The following is a 16,585-nucleotide window of genomic DNA, read 5'->3' on the forward strand; positions in this document are numbered from 1 at the left end:
TTAGCTTCTCCAACAGCATTCAACAAAGCATGAGAAGTGGGGTCTGTAGTGAAAGTTTTAAAATATCAAAAATAACTTAATGGAAGAGGTAAAAGCAGAAGAATCATACCAATTTTCTAAGATCATCCCAGGAATGCTGTGTGGGTTCATAAGGAAAAATCCATACCCAAGCAATGCCTTTATTAGGACCCATCAAAATGTCACATAATAGTGAGCAAGCCTTTGAGTTCGCCAGTACTTTTCAACAGGCTGGATTCCATACACACACACTTTATTTGTTCAACAGTTGATTGGGGAAGATAAAAGCTTGATCACTACTTTGCAATGTTTTGATTGGCTTAATATGTAGTTTCCCATTTCATCCAACCTGGAAACCGTGGTTAATAGCTTCAGAACAATCTAGGATATACGTCACTTGTTTGAAGCTGGTTTAATGTCCTGGCCTGCTCTGAAGCTCTTAACCACTGTTTCCTGATTTGGGCAAAATATGAAACTGTGGTTAGCAGAAGGCTTCCTGGTTTGCTTGCAAAGGGACTGCAAGCACACCCAACAAAGATCAGCCACAACTAGGCTTATTATTAACTCAAGATAGATTGTCCAAATGCTGGCAGAATATGAATATTTAAAATTGACAGTGGTAAAAGAAGTTACCTTGAGCAAGGAATACTGGCAGCTGGCAATCACCAAGCAAAACTGGAAAACCCAGATATCCTTGAAGAAGCCTTCAATAAGAAGTACAGAACCCAAGAAAGCCACTTGGATAGCTAGGATGACAGCTAACACGTTTTCCAGGATCTCACGATTTCTATGGAAAAGGAAAAGTACATGGTACTGGGAAGCTAAATAGGTTTATACAATTGGAAGAGAGGCTGCAGGAATTCAAGGAAACTAAAGAACACGACCTATGATACTGTATCTCAAAAGTCTGAGAATGCCTTAGCATGCAAATTTCAGGTGCTCAATCTATTGTGATTTTATTGGAGTTCAAATGGCTGTTAAAACGCATTCTATAGAATCAGTCAGAAAGGATAAAAATGTCACCCAGTCCTGGTCCCAACCACAAGACAGATAAATCCATCCATACTCATCCCCTCCCAGAAAAATCTACACTGCAGTATGTCTTGAGAAAAAATAAGGTTTCTGTAATGGTTCTGCAGGAAAAAAACGAGTGAAGGTACTCCAAGAAAAACAAGACTGTAAAGCAGTATAGATACTCCAGGGCGGCGAAAGCAAACTGCTGAGCAGAATGATGGTGGCCTGCTGGATACCCCAATGCCCACTATACCATTAAAAGTGCACACCAGAGGGTAGCTTATCTGCACAACCCAGTGCTCTAAAATCAAGAGCTGCAGTACACCTTTCCTCCTGATAGGAGTGGACATGTTCAGGGTACCAGTGTATCATGCTTTCTTCCAGGGTCCTCCATTTAACTTCCCTCTCCCCAGTTTTCCACCGGACACTCGACACCTTGTTGTTACTGCTGTTCTTAGTTGGGCCCATTTTGGCTCCATTTCTAACAGTACCCTCCACCTGATTTGACTAATGCTTTGAACAGTGCATCAATCACTAGCATATGAACCAAACAAAAGGAAACCTGATGCAAATAATTACTTGAACTGTGTTAGAACAGCACGTGCTCATGGGATCTCACCTATCAAACAAGGCTAGGAGAGTCAGTCTATCAAAATTGATGCCAATCCAGATCTTAGGTAGGATCCAAAAGCGATAATAGTGTTTGACTTTTTGGGCGGCTTCCTCTTGAGGTTGCAGATGGTCCTGCAGGTCAGGGCTTAGGTCAATGTCTTGATGCTCGAGGAGATCTGTATCTATGGTCAACAGCCTGTTCAGCCTGATCTGGGGTAGGGAGAGCTACAATAAAGTCAATAATAAGTTGCATTCACACCTCTTTAGACTATAAACTATAGATCTTAAGGAACATAAGAGTGTCATGGGCCAAAGATCTTCTATGGTGAACTACCCCCTTGGTCTCATCTTCTTTGCAAATCTGTATGGTTCAGGGAGAAGGGAAGGTGGAGGAGGATGCAGTTTATCTCATTTCAGGAAGGCACACGTGATTAACAGTAGTTGAAGACTACATGCTCAACCCTGGCATGGGTTCATGGTAGAGTTCCAACCTGTATCTGGCTTGGCTGGTTTCTTCCAGGAAGCAAAAGCACTGACCCTTTATAAAACTTTATGGAACTGCAGGGATAGTGCACATGCAAACCACACCCTACCTCCACCTAGAACAGTCTTCCACAAACTTGAGTTCCCAGATGTTGTTGGAACGACAACACCCATCTTCTGCAGAAGGGTTGGGGAACTGGATCCAGCCAGAAGGCAGAATTCAGAAGTGGTCAACTTTTCATGAGCCACTTTAACAATCACCTGAATTCATTTGGTTTTATTCTGTGAACTGCCCTGAGACCTTCAGGTATAGGTATATAAATAATAATAATAATAATAATAATAATAATAATAATAATGGCCAGAAAATCCCCACCACTAATCTGCAGCCAGCATGGCCAATGATGAGTGACAATGGGAATTGCAGATCCACTAACATCCAACACACAAGGCTGAGTAGAAGGGCCCTTTCCTCTTTACTCCAGGGTATTTCAAGCTGATATGGTAAGGATCTAGCAAGCTGAACCTAAAGTCTTCAGAGACCTTACAAATCATTAGCAGTGATAATCTACAATCCATTCTGTATTGAGAAGGGCTTGGACACCACTTTCTTAGATCTAAGAGGTGGGCGGCACTGCATTTGTCTAATTAAACACACATCAGGTCTCACGTTATTAAAGTATTAACATGGCTGCAATTCTCCAACTATTTGTAGCAGTGAAGGCATGGCATTGTCCAGCTGCTGACAACTTGAACCACTCGAATCCTGTGCTAAATTGACAGACAGAATACTTAATTGTATCTCAACAACTTAAGAGTGACATTTGATCATCTGCTTGCAATAAAATAAGGAGCAAATGCAAAAACTTACTAAATCATGTGGATAAAAACGAACTGAGGTAGAACTTGATACATGAGAATCCGTGTCACTATAATAACAAGAAGATTACTTTAGTTTGATACCACGCATTGTTCTCCAGTTCAAGTCTCTTCTTTTGTTTAAGAGATTACTCTTTCTGTGGTTTGTAGGACATCAGTTACCCCAGTTTAAATCAACTTGCTACTGGAAAGGCAGTACTGTTTTCACCAAGGGAAAAAGAAATGATACACCTTCTTGATAGGACAATGCACCTTATTACCCAAACGTGCTGACATTAAGAAAGAAGGAGGCCTGTATAACGAGCATTTCTATTTCTATTTTGTAACAAGCCATTAATTCTGCATTAATATCTTGATAGCTGGATATGGGGTTGCATTCTGGGCTGAATACCTAGTCCTATCTGAGTGATTGCTAGCCCTTTTCAGGCAGAGGGTAATAAAGGTCCACTGCAAACACTCCAGGGCCAAATGTCAAAGTGGGAGTGGCAGAAGTGGGCAAGTGGTCCTGGACAAATGTAAGAATAATAATTAATGGCATATTTGGGGTTTAGGGGTTACAAAAACTTTTGGTATCACAGAATTACAGCAGGCGACCCATGAAAATAATCAGTAAATAGAAGGTGTTGCATGATTTTTAAATGGATAAATTTGGGGGTGGGACTTGTTGGGTAAAAAAAAAGCTTTCAACATCAGGGTGCCACAGCAGAGGACCCACAGGAGCAGCTAAAACTAAAAATATATGTATTTGGAGAGCCAAAAAGAAAACTCCTGAAGATTGGGTGCCAGCTAGGGCTACTACTGCACCATAAAGACAATTCCACATCGAAAATACTTTGGTTTGCATGACTCTGCTATGCACTGCTATTTATGCAAAGCAATGGCAGAAAAAGGTGTATTTCACTGCATTCTATTTTTCTTTGATTTTGTAATAAATGTACAGTGGCACCTCATGTTAAGAACTTAATTTGTTCCGGATGTCCATTCTTAACCTGAAACTGTTCTTAACCTGAGGTACCACTTTAGCTAATGGGGCCTCCTGCTGCCGCCGTGAGATTTCTGTTCTCATCCTGAAGCAAAGTTCTTAACCCGAGGTACTATTTCTGGGTTAGCGGAGTCTGTAACCTGAAGCGTCTGTAACCCGAGGTACCACTGTATCTTTATTGGGTGGTTGGGTGGGCGTGGAATCTGCATGTCCCAGGGGACATTATGCCCCCAAAGCAGTTGTTTACTCCAAGCACCATGACTCTTATTCAGCTTACTGCCTTTAAAAAAGGATATGAAATCCTGTCCAAGGATCTCGTGTACTCATTTTGCTCTAAGATTGTTAGATGATTCTCTCTTTCTTTGAAAGGGTATCATGACCTAATTGGCAAAGCCTATCCAAAATCCTGGCTAGGGAAAACAGGATAGCTTCACCACCCTGTGGTGGTGGCAGCAGCTTAGAAATTATATGTAAATTCAAACATTTTGCACTCAAACAGAATAAAGCCATGCATCCAGACACAAAGTTAAGCAATAAAACATTCTAAAATGTAATTAACCCTTTGACTGATTGTTCTGAAATACTGCCTAGTCTTCAAGGGTTGTGTGCAAAGGAAGTATGCAAAGTGCCTTGACCATTTGTATCATCTGCCTTTCCAGATGCTGTGGGACTGCAACGCCCTTGCTATCAGGAAACTCTCAGCTATTGGCTGGGGTTGAGAAGAGATATAGTCCAGCAACATCTGAATGGCAAAAAGTCCCCCACCACTGCACTATATAAACATGAGAATGAAGTTGGTTCTGGTTCTCAGTTCTTCATTCAACCTGCAACTTCCTCAGTCTCAATATAATGGGAATTCTTTGACAAAATATAAAATTACCAAAAGGTTCCCATGTACATCAAATCACAATTCTGAAAGTGTTCTGACTTTTGCAAAAATACACAGACGCTTAAGAATCTTTCAGAATTGTTTGCATATTCAGCATTGCTGACTAAACCACAGATACTGGTTTTCAAAAACACACCAGATATTAGATGTTCTTCTTGCAGCAGGCTCAAAATTCACAAGCGACATATCGCAGCCCCCTGTCTCGTAGAGTGTAGAACTGAACTTACCTGTCAAAAAGAGAAAGTCAGGATAGGTTAAATATTGTAGCATATTTCTACACTGTAGTAACAAAAAGTATATGCTATAGGTTACTTGTACACAATACAAATCTACATAAGTATTTTATAGCTACATCCACACACTTCATAAACGGTTAATGGAGGACTTTACTTGATCAGGGACCATGAGACCAAATTGGTCACAACCAAGAATGCAGATTAATGTACATAAGCAAAGAGTTACTTATGGACTTGTGTAATGCACACATCTTTCCTTAGCACGTCCCTGGTCTTTCTTTGAGCTAGGTTTTCATACCTAGCGGACACAGTCCAGAAACAGGAAAATAAATCAGTCACTAAGTCATTGAAAAATTAACTATGGTGTTTTTTCTTTAGACTATTGCATTCTATCACCTCTATCAGGAAGCGGTAAAGATGTTCAGCCTATTTATTTTACAAGGTAAAATTACTACCATATCTTTCCATATAACTTGGCACAAGAATTATGATAATAACAGAGAATTTTCTCATGCATAATGCTAGAACTTGGGTTCATTCAAAGAAATTGATTGATAATATCTGTGGGACAGACAAAAGCAAGTACCGTATTTACTCGAATGTAATGCGCACCATTTTTGGCCAAATTACATCACAAAAATTAGGCTGCACATTAGATTTGATGGTGAATTAGATTTGATTGCAAGCCTCAAAAACACTACTGACATAGCAAATCCTATTTTGGTTTCAAGGTTTTGAAAACTGAGGTGCGCACTAGATTTGATGGCACATTAGATTCGTGTAAATATAGGACTTCTTTGGGCAGCACATATTAATATATGGAATTCACAGCCACTTCAAGTTTTGAAAGTTCAAGAAAAATGGACCTTTTGTTGGAATTGAACAGATCCTTGATCAGATATTGCTAGGTCAAAACAAATATAAGACGGGAAGACAAATGGAATGATTTGAGGCTCCACACATGCCTTCATCTAAACAATATTATTTATGTATTGAAATAGCAGAAGCCAATTCTGCTCTGCTTTTATGCGCAATTTCCTTTCAAAATGCTAACTGCATTCTTAAACAGGGAATGGTGGATTCACAGCACCAAATTTTGCCAGTTTCTTTACCACACTTCCACAGGCCATAAAAATCAAAAGCAAGCAAACACCCACAGTTCCGTTTTCACCGATGACATCTCACCATCAGAATACATGGTGTGAACATTTTTTTTCTTTATCATGTGAGGTAGCTCTTGTGGAAGTACAAAAAAAAAAATCTGGATTCAGTGGAACAACACTCCATTTAAGAATGCACATTTCAGTCATTTGACAATGCATGCCCAACAACAAGCTGAGCCAGACTAATTACTATGGGGAATTCAGGCTATGGAAACTGAAGTAAAAACCAACAGCAACCTTAATACTAGGTCCTACTGATTGTTGAGAATAAGTGTTAGATATACTGCATACGGCAGTGATATGTGTACGCCACGTGGACAATATTTCCAGCTTTAACTCCCCTCCATGCTGCTCCCAACTTCACCACACACAGAACAGCCAATCTATAAACTTTGTACCGTAATTGTTGAGAGATTTTTATTTTAACATCTGTCTAACCAGGACTTGTTGAATGCTCCAGGCAGGGCTCCATGTACTGAATGCCCTAGATAATTCTTGGTACCTGTTCCCTATTGTCATTCATGACTCACTGACAAAATATAATGAGATAACCCTAAATCTAGAGTTGCAATAAATGTTAATACAAATGTACAAACATAAATTTTAACTGAGAATGTTTGGCTCCCTTCATCACTATTTTTAAAGCTATAACTTTTTTAAAAAATGTACACATGCATAGCAATGACAGGCCTTGGGGCCGTATCATGCTTTATTCCTCCCAAAGTATTTGAGAAGGGTCAAATGTTTTTAAAAGAATGGGCTGCGTTGGTATAGGAGATGACTAGGGCATGTTTATAGAAAGACACATCACAATTTGGGTTCTTTCCACATACAAAAGCAATGTATGTTTTCATGAGCGAAGACTACTCCTGGATTATTTTGTCACTGACACATATGGTTGGAAATCACAGTATGTGGACATACAGTACAGCAAACACGAACTCAACATTCCTATAGAATAGCACATTTCCCCCTGCATACTTGTGTACACCTGCAACATCGTATTAGTGGCAGCCTTATTTTGAAGGTCACAAAGGTCAAATATTTAGAAAGAATATTTACCACCTGTTAAAGCAGAACACAATCTAGGAATGGATTATTATTATTATTTCTAAGGCTTGAATTAGTGTGTTTCCCCAATAATTTTCATTCACATATATAAAAAAGGATGTGCCAGAACTATCAAACACCAAGCTATTAAGAAGATGTAATCCCAGTGAAGATCAGTCATACAATCTGGCATATATATGTGCGTTCCACCGAATTTTACATGTGAAAAGTTGTTTCTTAGATGCAGCTGTAACTCTTGGCAACCCTCTTACAAAAACATATTGCAATTTTCCTACACAGTTCAGTAAGCAAACAGTGCCCTGTCCATGCCTGCAGAACCAAAACGGAGAAGGGAACTTGATAATAAACACCATGTGAAAAATATAAAAGGCCCCCCCCCGGCATTACTTAAGGCAAAAGATGAATGAGATTTCCCCCAGTCCCTAGCAGCTAAGGCACTTCCACACTATCAGCATTTTGTGGGAGAGATTAAAGGACATATCAGGAAATTTAGGTTTGTGGAATTCAAGTGGATTAAAACATTCTTTCTACCTACTGCAACAAATCCACTTTAAAAAAGAAACTGAAATTCTGCGGTTATGAAGGTGACAGGGAAATGCATTGAGAAATCAATCAAATCAGAATGAATGTTCAACGAAGACTGAATATAATCTAACCTCCATGTGTACAAGCAAATCAGAATGAATGTGCAATAGATAAGAGGGAGGCTTAATGAAAATGATACTCTCTGATTGTCTAAGGATAGTTTGTTCTGTCCTATAATTCAAATTGCCCCAGAAACAGCCCCCCCCCACTCCAATCTAATTTTAAAATATAAATGGAGGATACCTTGCCTTTCCAGGCTTGGCAACCTGGAATAATTTTCTTCTTCCTTTACCCTTGATCAGAATATATCAACATCATAAATTTGAGAGTATTTGGTAGTGTACCAGTCCACAACTTAACAGAAGTTGATCACTATTGTTGAGTGCAGTATCACTTCAATTCTAGCCATCATTCACTTTTTCCCAGCAAAGCTGATTTCAGCCACAGAGCATCCATGGGACTCTGGAATGAAGTCAGTGTTAAGCTGTTACACCCCAGTGTACTTGTGTCCCGCAAAGAGACGGTATATTAAAGACTGAACTCTTAAAACAAAGAATGCACTAATTAATGGTAGGTGAATTACCATTACTGCGGGAAGTGAAGTTACAGGGAATCAGGCAGAGGGCCTTCTCAGCAGTGGTGCCCTTCCTGTGGGATGCCCTCCCATCAGATGCCAAGGAGATAAAGAACTACACAACTTTTAGAGGACATCTGAAGGCAGTCCTGTATCAGGATTTTAAATGTTTGACATTTTATTATTTTTTATATTTTGCTGGAAGCCACCCAGTGTGGCTGGGAAAGCCCAGTCAGAAGGACAGGATATAAATAAAATTATTCTTATTTTTATTAGGTATTACAATAACTACATTGAGTTAATAAAACAGGAACAGAGCTATCTGGATCCTCTGACCAAGCAGTTAGCACCCCTCTGTCTGCTTCCTTGTACTTTCAAGCAGCGCTGAGAACTGCTTATATTGAGCTTACCTATGGGGTTCAAGGCAACAGACAACTGCCATATAGGTGCTATACAGTTAAGCTTTTAAGAAGCATAGTCTCCTTGTCATCTGAATCCACCTTCACATATTACTGAATCTGGAGATGGAATCCTGTTTATAAGTCAAAGTCTACAGAAAGATAAAATCAGTGGAGTAATGCAGGAGAAGAGAGACCGTCAAGTTGGGAGTTGCAGGCTCACCCTTGATTCTAAGGCAGGAACTATTATGAATAGGAAGTCCCTCATACTTGTCCAAGACCAAAATGAACAATAATCCTAACTGTGATCCAGAGAAGACATAGTTCTTCAGGCAGAAAAACAAGAGACAATGTCCTCATCTCCCTCTTGCTTTCCTTTCCGTTCCTCCCTCCTTCCTTTTCATTGGCCAGCCAAGGAAAGCGACCTGTCTTCACCAACGAATGGCCTTCAACATCATCTTCTCAACTGCAATTTCTTCTGTTTTGGCAGAACGCATCACTATGGTGCTGACCTTCCTCATCACAGCACCAGGGAACCAAGGGAGGTGATGGCTGGACAAGAGTCTAGCCAGCTCCACTGTCATTTCTTGTTCCAGTGTCCAACTGGTCATCTGCACTACCTGGCTTGGGAATTCTCCTCCAACATCTGAGATTCCTGGGCGGCTCAGTTTGGGGGTAGCTCGTGGGCCATTTAAATGACCTCCGTGGGCCGCTTAGGTTGTCGACCCCCGATCAGGACCTCCTGTGCTTGGCTCCTGAGCTCTTCGTTCCCAAGTGCTACATTATTGTGCTGAAGCCAGATCTGTTAACAGAGGAGCACCTGACAACAAAAATGTAAAATGGTGGACTCTCCTTCAATGGAGGTTTTTAAGCAGAGGTAGGATGTGTCATGGAGCGACCATCTGTCATGGATGCTTTAGTCTGAGATTCCTGGATTGCAGGGGGTTGGACTAGATGACCCCTGGGATCCCTTCAAATTCTACAATTCTATGACGTATGAACAGGAAAGTAGATTCAGTCCTGCCAACGTCACAAATATCCTTCACACCATACAGCAATTAAAACTACAGTCTATGAGGTATGTCCTGGAACCAGTGGTGGTAGCTGTACAGCATTCTCATTGGGAGCTAGGAATAGCAGTCACATCCGAATGCTTGTGGCCCCAGTCTTACCACAAGACAGACCCTATACAAAGCATAACTGGATTCTGTAATATTTCAGCAGAACAGTAGATGGCACCTGATTATATGGGCAAACCTTCTAAATAGTTTTTCTCACATTTCAGAAAGGGGGGGAGAGAGAGAGACTGACATTGCCCAATGGCAGGCCCTCTTTTGTTTAAGGATTCTCAAAAGTGAATTATGACAGGCTGCCATTACAAGCTGATTCCAGCCTGAAAACCACTAGGGTTGTCAAGTAATGTGGGAGAATTTCCAAGTCCAACCAACAAGGACCCCCTCCCTTAAACTCAGTTTTAGAAATATTACACAGGAAATAGCTTAGTTTTATTTTCCCAGAGTCTCAAGGACATCACATTTGAAAGGACCTTGTAAACTCATGGTCTGCTTTCAGCTTCCTCCAAAAGGATGGTGTAGGGGATATGGTATCTCATGGAAGAGATTCCTAGTAGGGAAGTCTGCACTGAACCACACTTTTCAGACTGTGCTCCAAGACCTCTCCTGTTCTTTTCACCCATGCCTTGGACTAATTACAATCAGCATGGCTTCCTGTATCGTTTGCTATCTGCTGAAAAATCCACCTGGAAGTTATCTGGTGCCAATACAAAATGTGCTTGTTGCTTTTTGGTGGTAGCATTCACATGGGAGAATGAAGAAACTTAGCACATACATTCAACATACCTACTCAGACAACACAAGAAATAAATTTTAAAAAGGAGAGCTGAATCCACAGGCAGAATCTCTATCAAAGAAACAAAAAGTAAGAAGTCAAACTTATTGGACTGAAAAACTGATCTGAAGTGCCTCCACAAAACAAATTAATGCAATTTCTATTCAGAAGTAAATTTAATGGGACTTGCTCCTAGAAAAATGTGACTAAGACCTGTGAGCTTAGGAGTATAGCATATTGTAAGCTATTTAATATTATCTTAAGATTGTTGCAGTCTATAAGTTGTCATTTTAGTGGAAAGGCTCTTCTTCCTGCCCACTGAATCCTCAAGGCAGTCCCTTTCAAATAAAATATTCCTGTTTCACTACTATTCTCAATTAATCACAAAAAGACAACACCAAATTCCAGTGCTTTATTTTGCCACAGAATAAAAAGAGTTAACAGACCAGAAAAATGAGACATCTGGAATTCACCTATGTAAATGAAATACTAAAACTTCTCAAAAAGAAAATAATTTGTTTTTAAAGAAAACGCTATTAATTTTATGTGCATACTGTGAATGGGATAGGGGGTGAAGGCTCATCCTGATTACTTGATGTGAGTCCTTTGACTTCAGATCAGAGATATCAATATAAGCCAAGAATAAAATATTATTTTCGTGATATTTTTAAGATTGAAAGTGTTAACACTTGAATGAAATCCAGGAGTGCTTTTATATTTATGATGGCTTGTGCAATTTCCTCATCCCTCACATAAATTAAAAAGGGAAAGCTGTCAAGCACTAAATGTTTTTCTACTTCCTAAAATATTAATAAGGTTCTGTATAAAAGATCCAACAATTTAGCAGTGATCAAATGCCACATTTTGTGCTCTGGTGCAAATGTAGAACAGTCCAACATGAAACATTTCTTTGCAACATTTGTCACTCCTATGACAAATTGCAAATGTGCATTCTTAACTCATAATTAGTTCATTAAAAATACTGGTCAAATTTTCACCATTACAATGCTTCAGTTACTTAAACAAAAGGGTGACATGAAACTCATGAGTTCTCAATCTTTATTGTTTCCCAAATGCAACATTTTCTACTACAAAACTGAAATTTTGTGGTTATTTCTTGAAAAATAGTTTAACATGCCCATGCTGTTAAGAGCAACTACAACTTACAGCTGTAGGTCTGAACGCAACAGATTTTGAAATATATCACCTGCATTCTGGAAATTAACATTGAATATGTAATAATATATTCTTGCATGTGTAGGACACATACAGCTTCATGCCCAATTAAAGCCTTCAAAAGCACTGCATAAAGTTTAGGAACAGAATCCTAAGGTACTGTGATGTGACTAAAGTACATAGTACTCAAGGCAGCATTCAAGTTCTAATTCAGAAGAGTGATTCAGGTCCTGGAGTAAATTTAATCTGCAAAGTGTTCCAAAGAAAAAGGAAAAAAAGGGGGACCAGAACAATTTGCTGTCACACGCCCTGAAAATTCAGAAATCAACAAAGCCAAGTTACAGTGCATTATAAGCCACAAATCTGCTGCATAAACACTTTGATTGCACCAAGGTTAGATAAGGCCTGCATACCAAGTTCATCCTGCAAACTGCTGCCGCCGACAGCAGATGCATTGTCATGTGATGCTTCTAAGTGGACACTCCCATTTCTCACCAGCAAGGAGGCACTAGCACTGAGCACTGCTGCCTGGGAATGGGGGCGGGACTGGACTTTGACTTGGGTTGTGGACTGCAGTCCTTGCTGAACATCTTGAAGGCTACGAAAGAACACGGGTGGTGGGAGACATTACAGGGAAGAACACAGAAACAGCAGCTAGAAACCAAGTTAACACTTTTTTATACTTAAAAAAGGTTAAACAAGTAGTATAACCACAGTGAATGAGTCAGTGTGCACCAAGAGCATGTTACGTGTCCAGGGAGTTAGGCTACTTAGTAAGTAAATACTGTACATAAATAAATTTCAGCCATATCACCACTCTCAATAGCCCCTCATGTCGTCCCGAGAACTTTCAAAGCCCCCAGGGTCCTAAACAGTACTTGAGTGTGCAGAACTGTGCCAGAGGTATCAAGTGGTGGTATATTTCTTTTAAAAAGTAACATTTGCTCTTCTTATGCTAACAAACTGCAAAGTTCACTCTTTCATGCAAGTTCAAAGTCAAACTCTTGAAAGATAAAATGATGATGATAATAATAAAAATAAATGGGCCTCGGTTTTGTAATGCAGTTGTTTTGCCGAATTATAAACAGGTTTAAAAAGTAGCCGTTTGTACACAACTATGCTGTATGCAATATTTCAATATATTTCAATTCAATGTTCATATGTTGACATATCAGAGGTGACGGAAAAGTTTATGCTTTGAGAATTTGAACAAATAGTGCGACTGAGGATTGCTGTGAAACTGATCATCTCTGTATTGCAGAAATTTGAAGCCCATCAAATAGATTTTACTTCTAATTTAAAACCCATTTTTATCATGGACTACTGGCAATAAAAAATGAAAACAGCAATAACCTACCCCACTGGGTAATTTTGGGGGACATTAAAATTAAAGATTTCAATTTTGTTAAATGTTATGTTAATACCAGAAATGTATTCTAAGCAAATGCCATGGGAGACTATTGATTAAATACCTCCTTAAAATAGCATTTAAATTTAATTCTCTAAGAGGACACAAGGACACAAGTTAGATTAGATTTTTCTGCTGCTAAAGGTGTGGTTTTTTATTACATGACTTCACAACAAGAACCCCCAGAAAGCAAAAATAATAATAATGTGCTATTCCCCCAAAATCTTTGCTAACTCCTACTGTTGCAAAAAACACTATAAAGATTATTCTTTTAACTCACCTACAAGTTGAAGCTAAAGAACTATTACTGTTGTAAGTGAATAGCAGAGAAACTTTCAGTAAGGCCTGAGGAATCACAATAAATATAAAATACTATCAACAAACACTTGCAGGCACATTACATTCACTTCAATTTTTCAAGGCAGTTGCACAGACAAATGCTGCCATGCCACATTCAGGCCAGTAAGAACAATGTTAGTCTGAATTGCCCAGAAAACATTACTGGTTGGTAATTTAGCAGCAGTTATATTTCTGTTTTCCCATTTGCATCTACTGATTAGTTTAGATAGGGAATTTGCTGGGCTTAGGAAGCCTCTCAAAGGCTCCTCTTAAACGACAGCCTTACCTAGATGTAACTCTCTCTGAAATTATTGGGAATAAGACCTCATTTAAGCATATACAGTACCTCTAAGGACAGCTTTCCCTAACCTGATGTTCTTCAGGTGGTTTTGAATTCCCATCAGCCCAGGCAGCTTCTGCCAATGTGGTTGCTCAGTGCCTGTGTCTAGTATCCTGGGCAATCAACACCCAGTCTCCAGTAGCCAGGAGGAAGTGATTGCATCCAGGTCACTAGAGGTACATGTAAATGTTGTGAGAAAATAGGTCTAGCCTTGGAAAGTCAGGCAGCCAACCTCAGTAACTGTCCTTATTAGAAACAGGTCAATTGATGAACTTCAGTAGATTCATCAATACGTTTCAGATTGCGAGTGCTGGTAATATTTTGTTTGTTTAGTTTTGCGTTGGAATATGAAGTAATTCTTCACCAAAAAAGAAAGTGCAAAGTGGCCTCCTTCAGGAGGAAGGGCAGTAAGTAAGTAAGTAAGTAAATGCATTTTTTTAGATTTTCTGGGGGAAAACCAAAAACTAAACAACCACAACTACTTCGCCATTGAAAAAAATGAAATTAATTCTACAACAGACTACAATTGGCTGAAGCAACTCTGACACTTGAAAGAAGCAGAAAGGATTATTACAATATTTTTTTTTGTCCTAACCTGGTAAAAATTTATTCCACATTTCTAAAGACTACAAAATGTTTAGAAATTAATTCTACACAGAACTGGAAAACTCCCAAACATTTATTAGGGTCTGGTATCTAAATTGTAGGCAGCAGAGTGATTAGGTGCCCTGAGATTCTTTTTGCCACTCCTAAAATATACTATTTCACTTCTCTGACAGGGTAAAAGATAAGCATGGGTTCACTAGCTGGAAGTGGTGGCAACTTTGGTTTCAAATGAGAAAGCATTGAGTTTGTTACTTAGGAACATCCTGATTTGTGAAAAGGGTATTAGAAGGAGGCATAATGAAAGTGCAAGGAGAGGACAATAACTTGCAAGAATGGTTAGCAAAAGGTCGGGAAAATAGTTATCTCTATAATCAGAAAACTTGTATCTCATATTTCTGCTGTCTGAGGTTATGTTCCTATTAACATTATTTCAATGAGACAAACTCAATGTGCTTTTTTCTTTCTTAAATGCAGTGGAAGCGAAGAGGACTCCACGTTCCTACTTCTGTATTACAACCTCATATTATTCAAATATGGATTTGCCTCACTGTTTCCCAAAGTGCACTTTTTAAGACAGGTGACTAACCTGTGGCCTGCTCAGAAGTTGCTGAGCTGTAATTCCATCATCCTTGGCCCTTAGCCATGCAGGCTGGGGTTGATGGGAGCTGTGGTCCAACAACACCTGAAGGACTACACATTAACCACCTGCCACGCAGAGAGAGAAGGTATACTCTTCAAGAAAGCAGAAAAAGAACTACCAAGATTGCTGTTGTTGGATCCTTCTGTCTTGAGAGACAATGGATAATGTAGAATTCCAGAAGATAGAACTTCAACAAATGGGATTCACTCTGTTGAAGTTCCTAGCTTGTTAGTAAAACAACAACAATAGTAGTAGTAGATGCAAATTCATGTTTAATTCTCTATATAACCATGTGTGAACATTACAGAAGGCACATCAAGTAACTCACACTGTTTGCCTAAGGAACTCTTCTTTCCTTATAAAAGCTGACACTGAAAGCATAATCTGGAGCATAATCTACACAAATGGCTTCCCTAACAATTATGAACCCGTGTAAAGTAGCTCTTAATGAATTTTGGCAATTTTAGTCATACTAGAAAAATCCTACAGTGGCAGATTTAAAGTTGCATAAAGCTACTTCTCACAAATGTATTCCCACACAGTTAGATGCAACACAATACATGTTCTTAGTTGTAATTACAACTCTAGTATGAATACACCTCAAGATTTCTCATGTTAAGACTCTGTTGCTAGAAGAGCAAACAACCATCTTGAGAATTCTCTTTTTTCCATTAAGCACAAATGCAATATAGAAGATGGGCAGTATGCCTAATTCTACACATTTTAGGAATCAATAATAAAAAAAATTATGATTTTCAGTAATGATTTTTACTGGGTTTAAGGAGGTGAAGGTGTAAGGAGAGTGTGTGTTTTTTTTAGTATTGCCAATACAGAGTTCATTTTTGTGTGCATCTCAAATGCTCACTAAATTATGATAGTTGAATACCACCCTACTTTACACCTAAGTATTACTCAGTGTAGACCCACTGAAATTATTCAACATAACTAACTTAGGTCTATTAATTTCAACAGGTCCACTCAGAGTAAAAATTTAACAGAATACCACGCATAGTCAGGCCTGTGCAGTACACGTCTTGAGGCCCAAGGCGTGAGTCTTGTTAGAATTTATAAATTCAAACAAAAAAGCAGCCAGTCCCTCATGGGGTTCCCCAACCAGCTTAGCCCTCCGAGGCACGGGGCAAGTCTACCCAGCTCCCACCCACCCACTGGCTGCATGGACCGGCCCATAGTGTCAAGCTGATTGGTTTCTATGGTCATTCCAACAGATCATGGATAAATTATTGGCCTACACACTAACAAATTTTACAAGTCTCTCTGCTAGTTCCATTTAAAGAACCAGCACTATCCTGATGACATTGTCTAT

At 39.3% G+C, this 16,585-nt stretch overlaps 1 protein-coding gene across 3 annotated transcripts in view; it reads right to left on the reverse strand.

Moving 5' to 3' along the window:
* PCNX1 (pecanex 1) overlaps positions 1-16,585 on the reverse strand; it is a 77,784-nt gene that overhangs the window by 25,787 nt on the left and 35,412 nt on the right. For 2 of the 3 annotated variants that reach the window (XM_083746158.1, XM_083746159.1), the window contains exons 8-12: positions 12,342-12,526; positions 5,014-5,104; positions 2,999-3,056; positions 1,652-1,869; positions 652-805 (exon numbers count right to left, since the gene is read on the reverse strand). In XM_083746158.1, the coding sequence (XP_083602284.1) occupies positions 652-805; positions 1,652-1,869; positions 2,999-3,056; positions 5,014-5,104; positions 12,342-12,526 (706 nt within the window). The remainder of the gene's footprint in view (positions 1-651; positions 806-1,651; positions 1,870-2,998; positions 3,057-5,013; positions 5,105-12,341; positions 12,527-16,585) is intronic. The other variant, XM_083746160.1, reaches the window with a different exon arrangement.

Source organism: Podarcis gaigeae (assembly GCF_964106915.1).
Source record: "Podarcis gaigeae genome assembly, chromosome: 1".
In the NCBI taxonomy this organism is placed as follows: Eukaryota; Metazoa; Chordata; class Lepidosauria; order Squamata; family Lacertidae; genus Podarcis; species Podarcis gaigeae.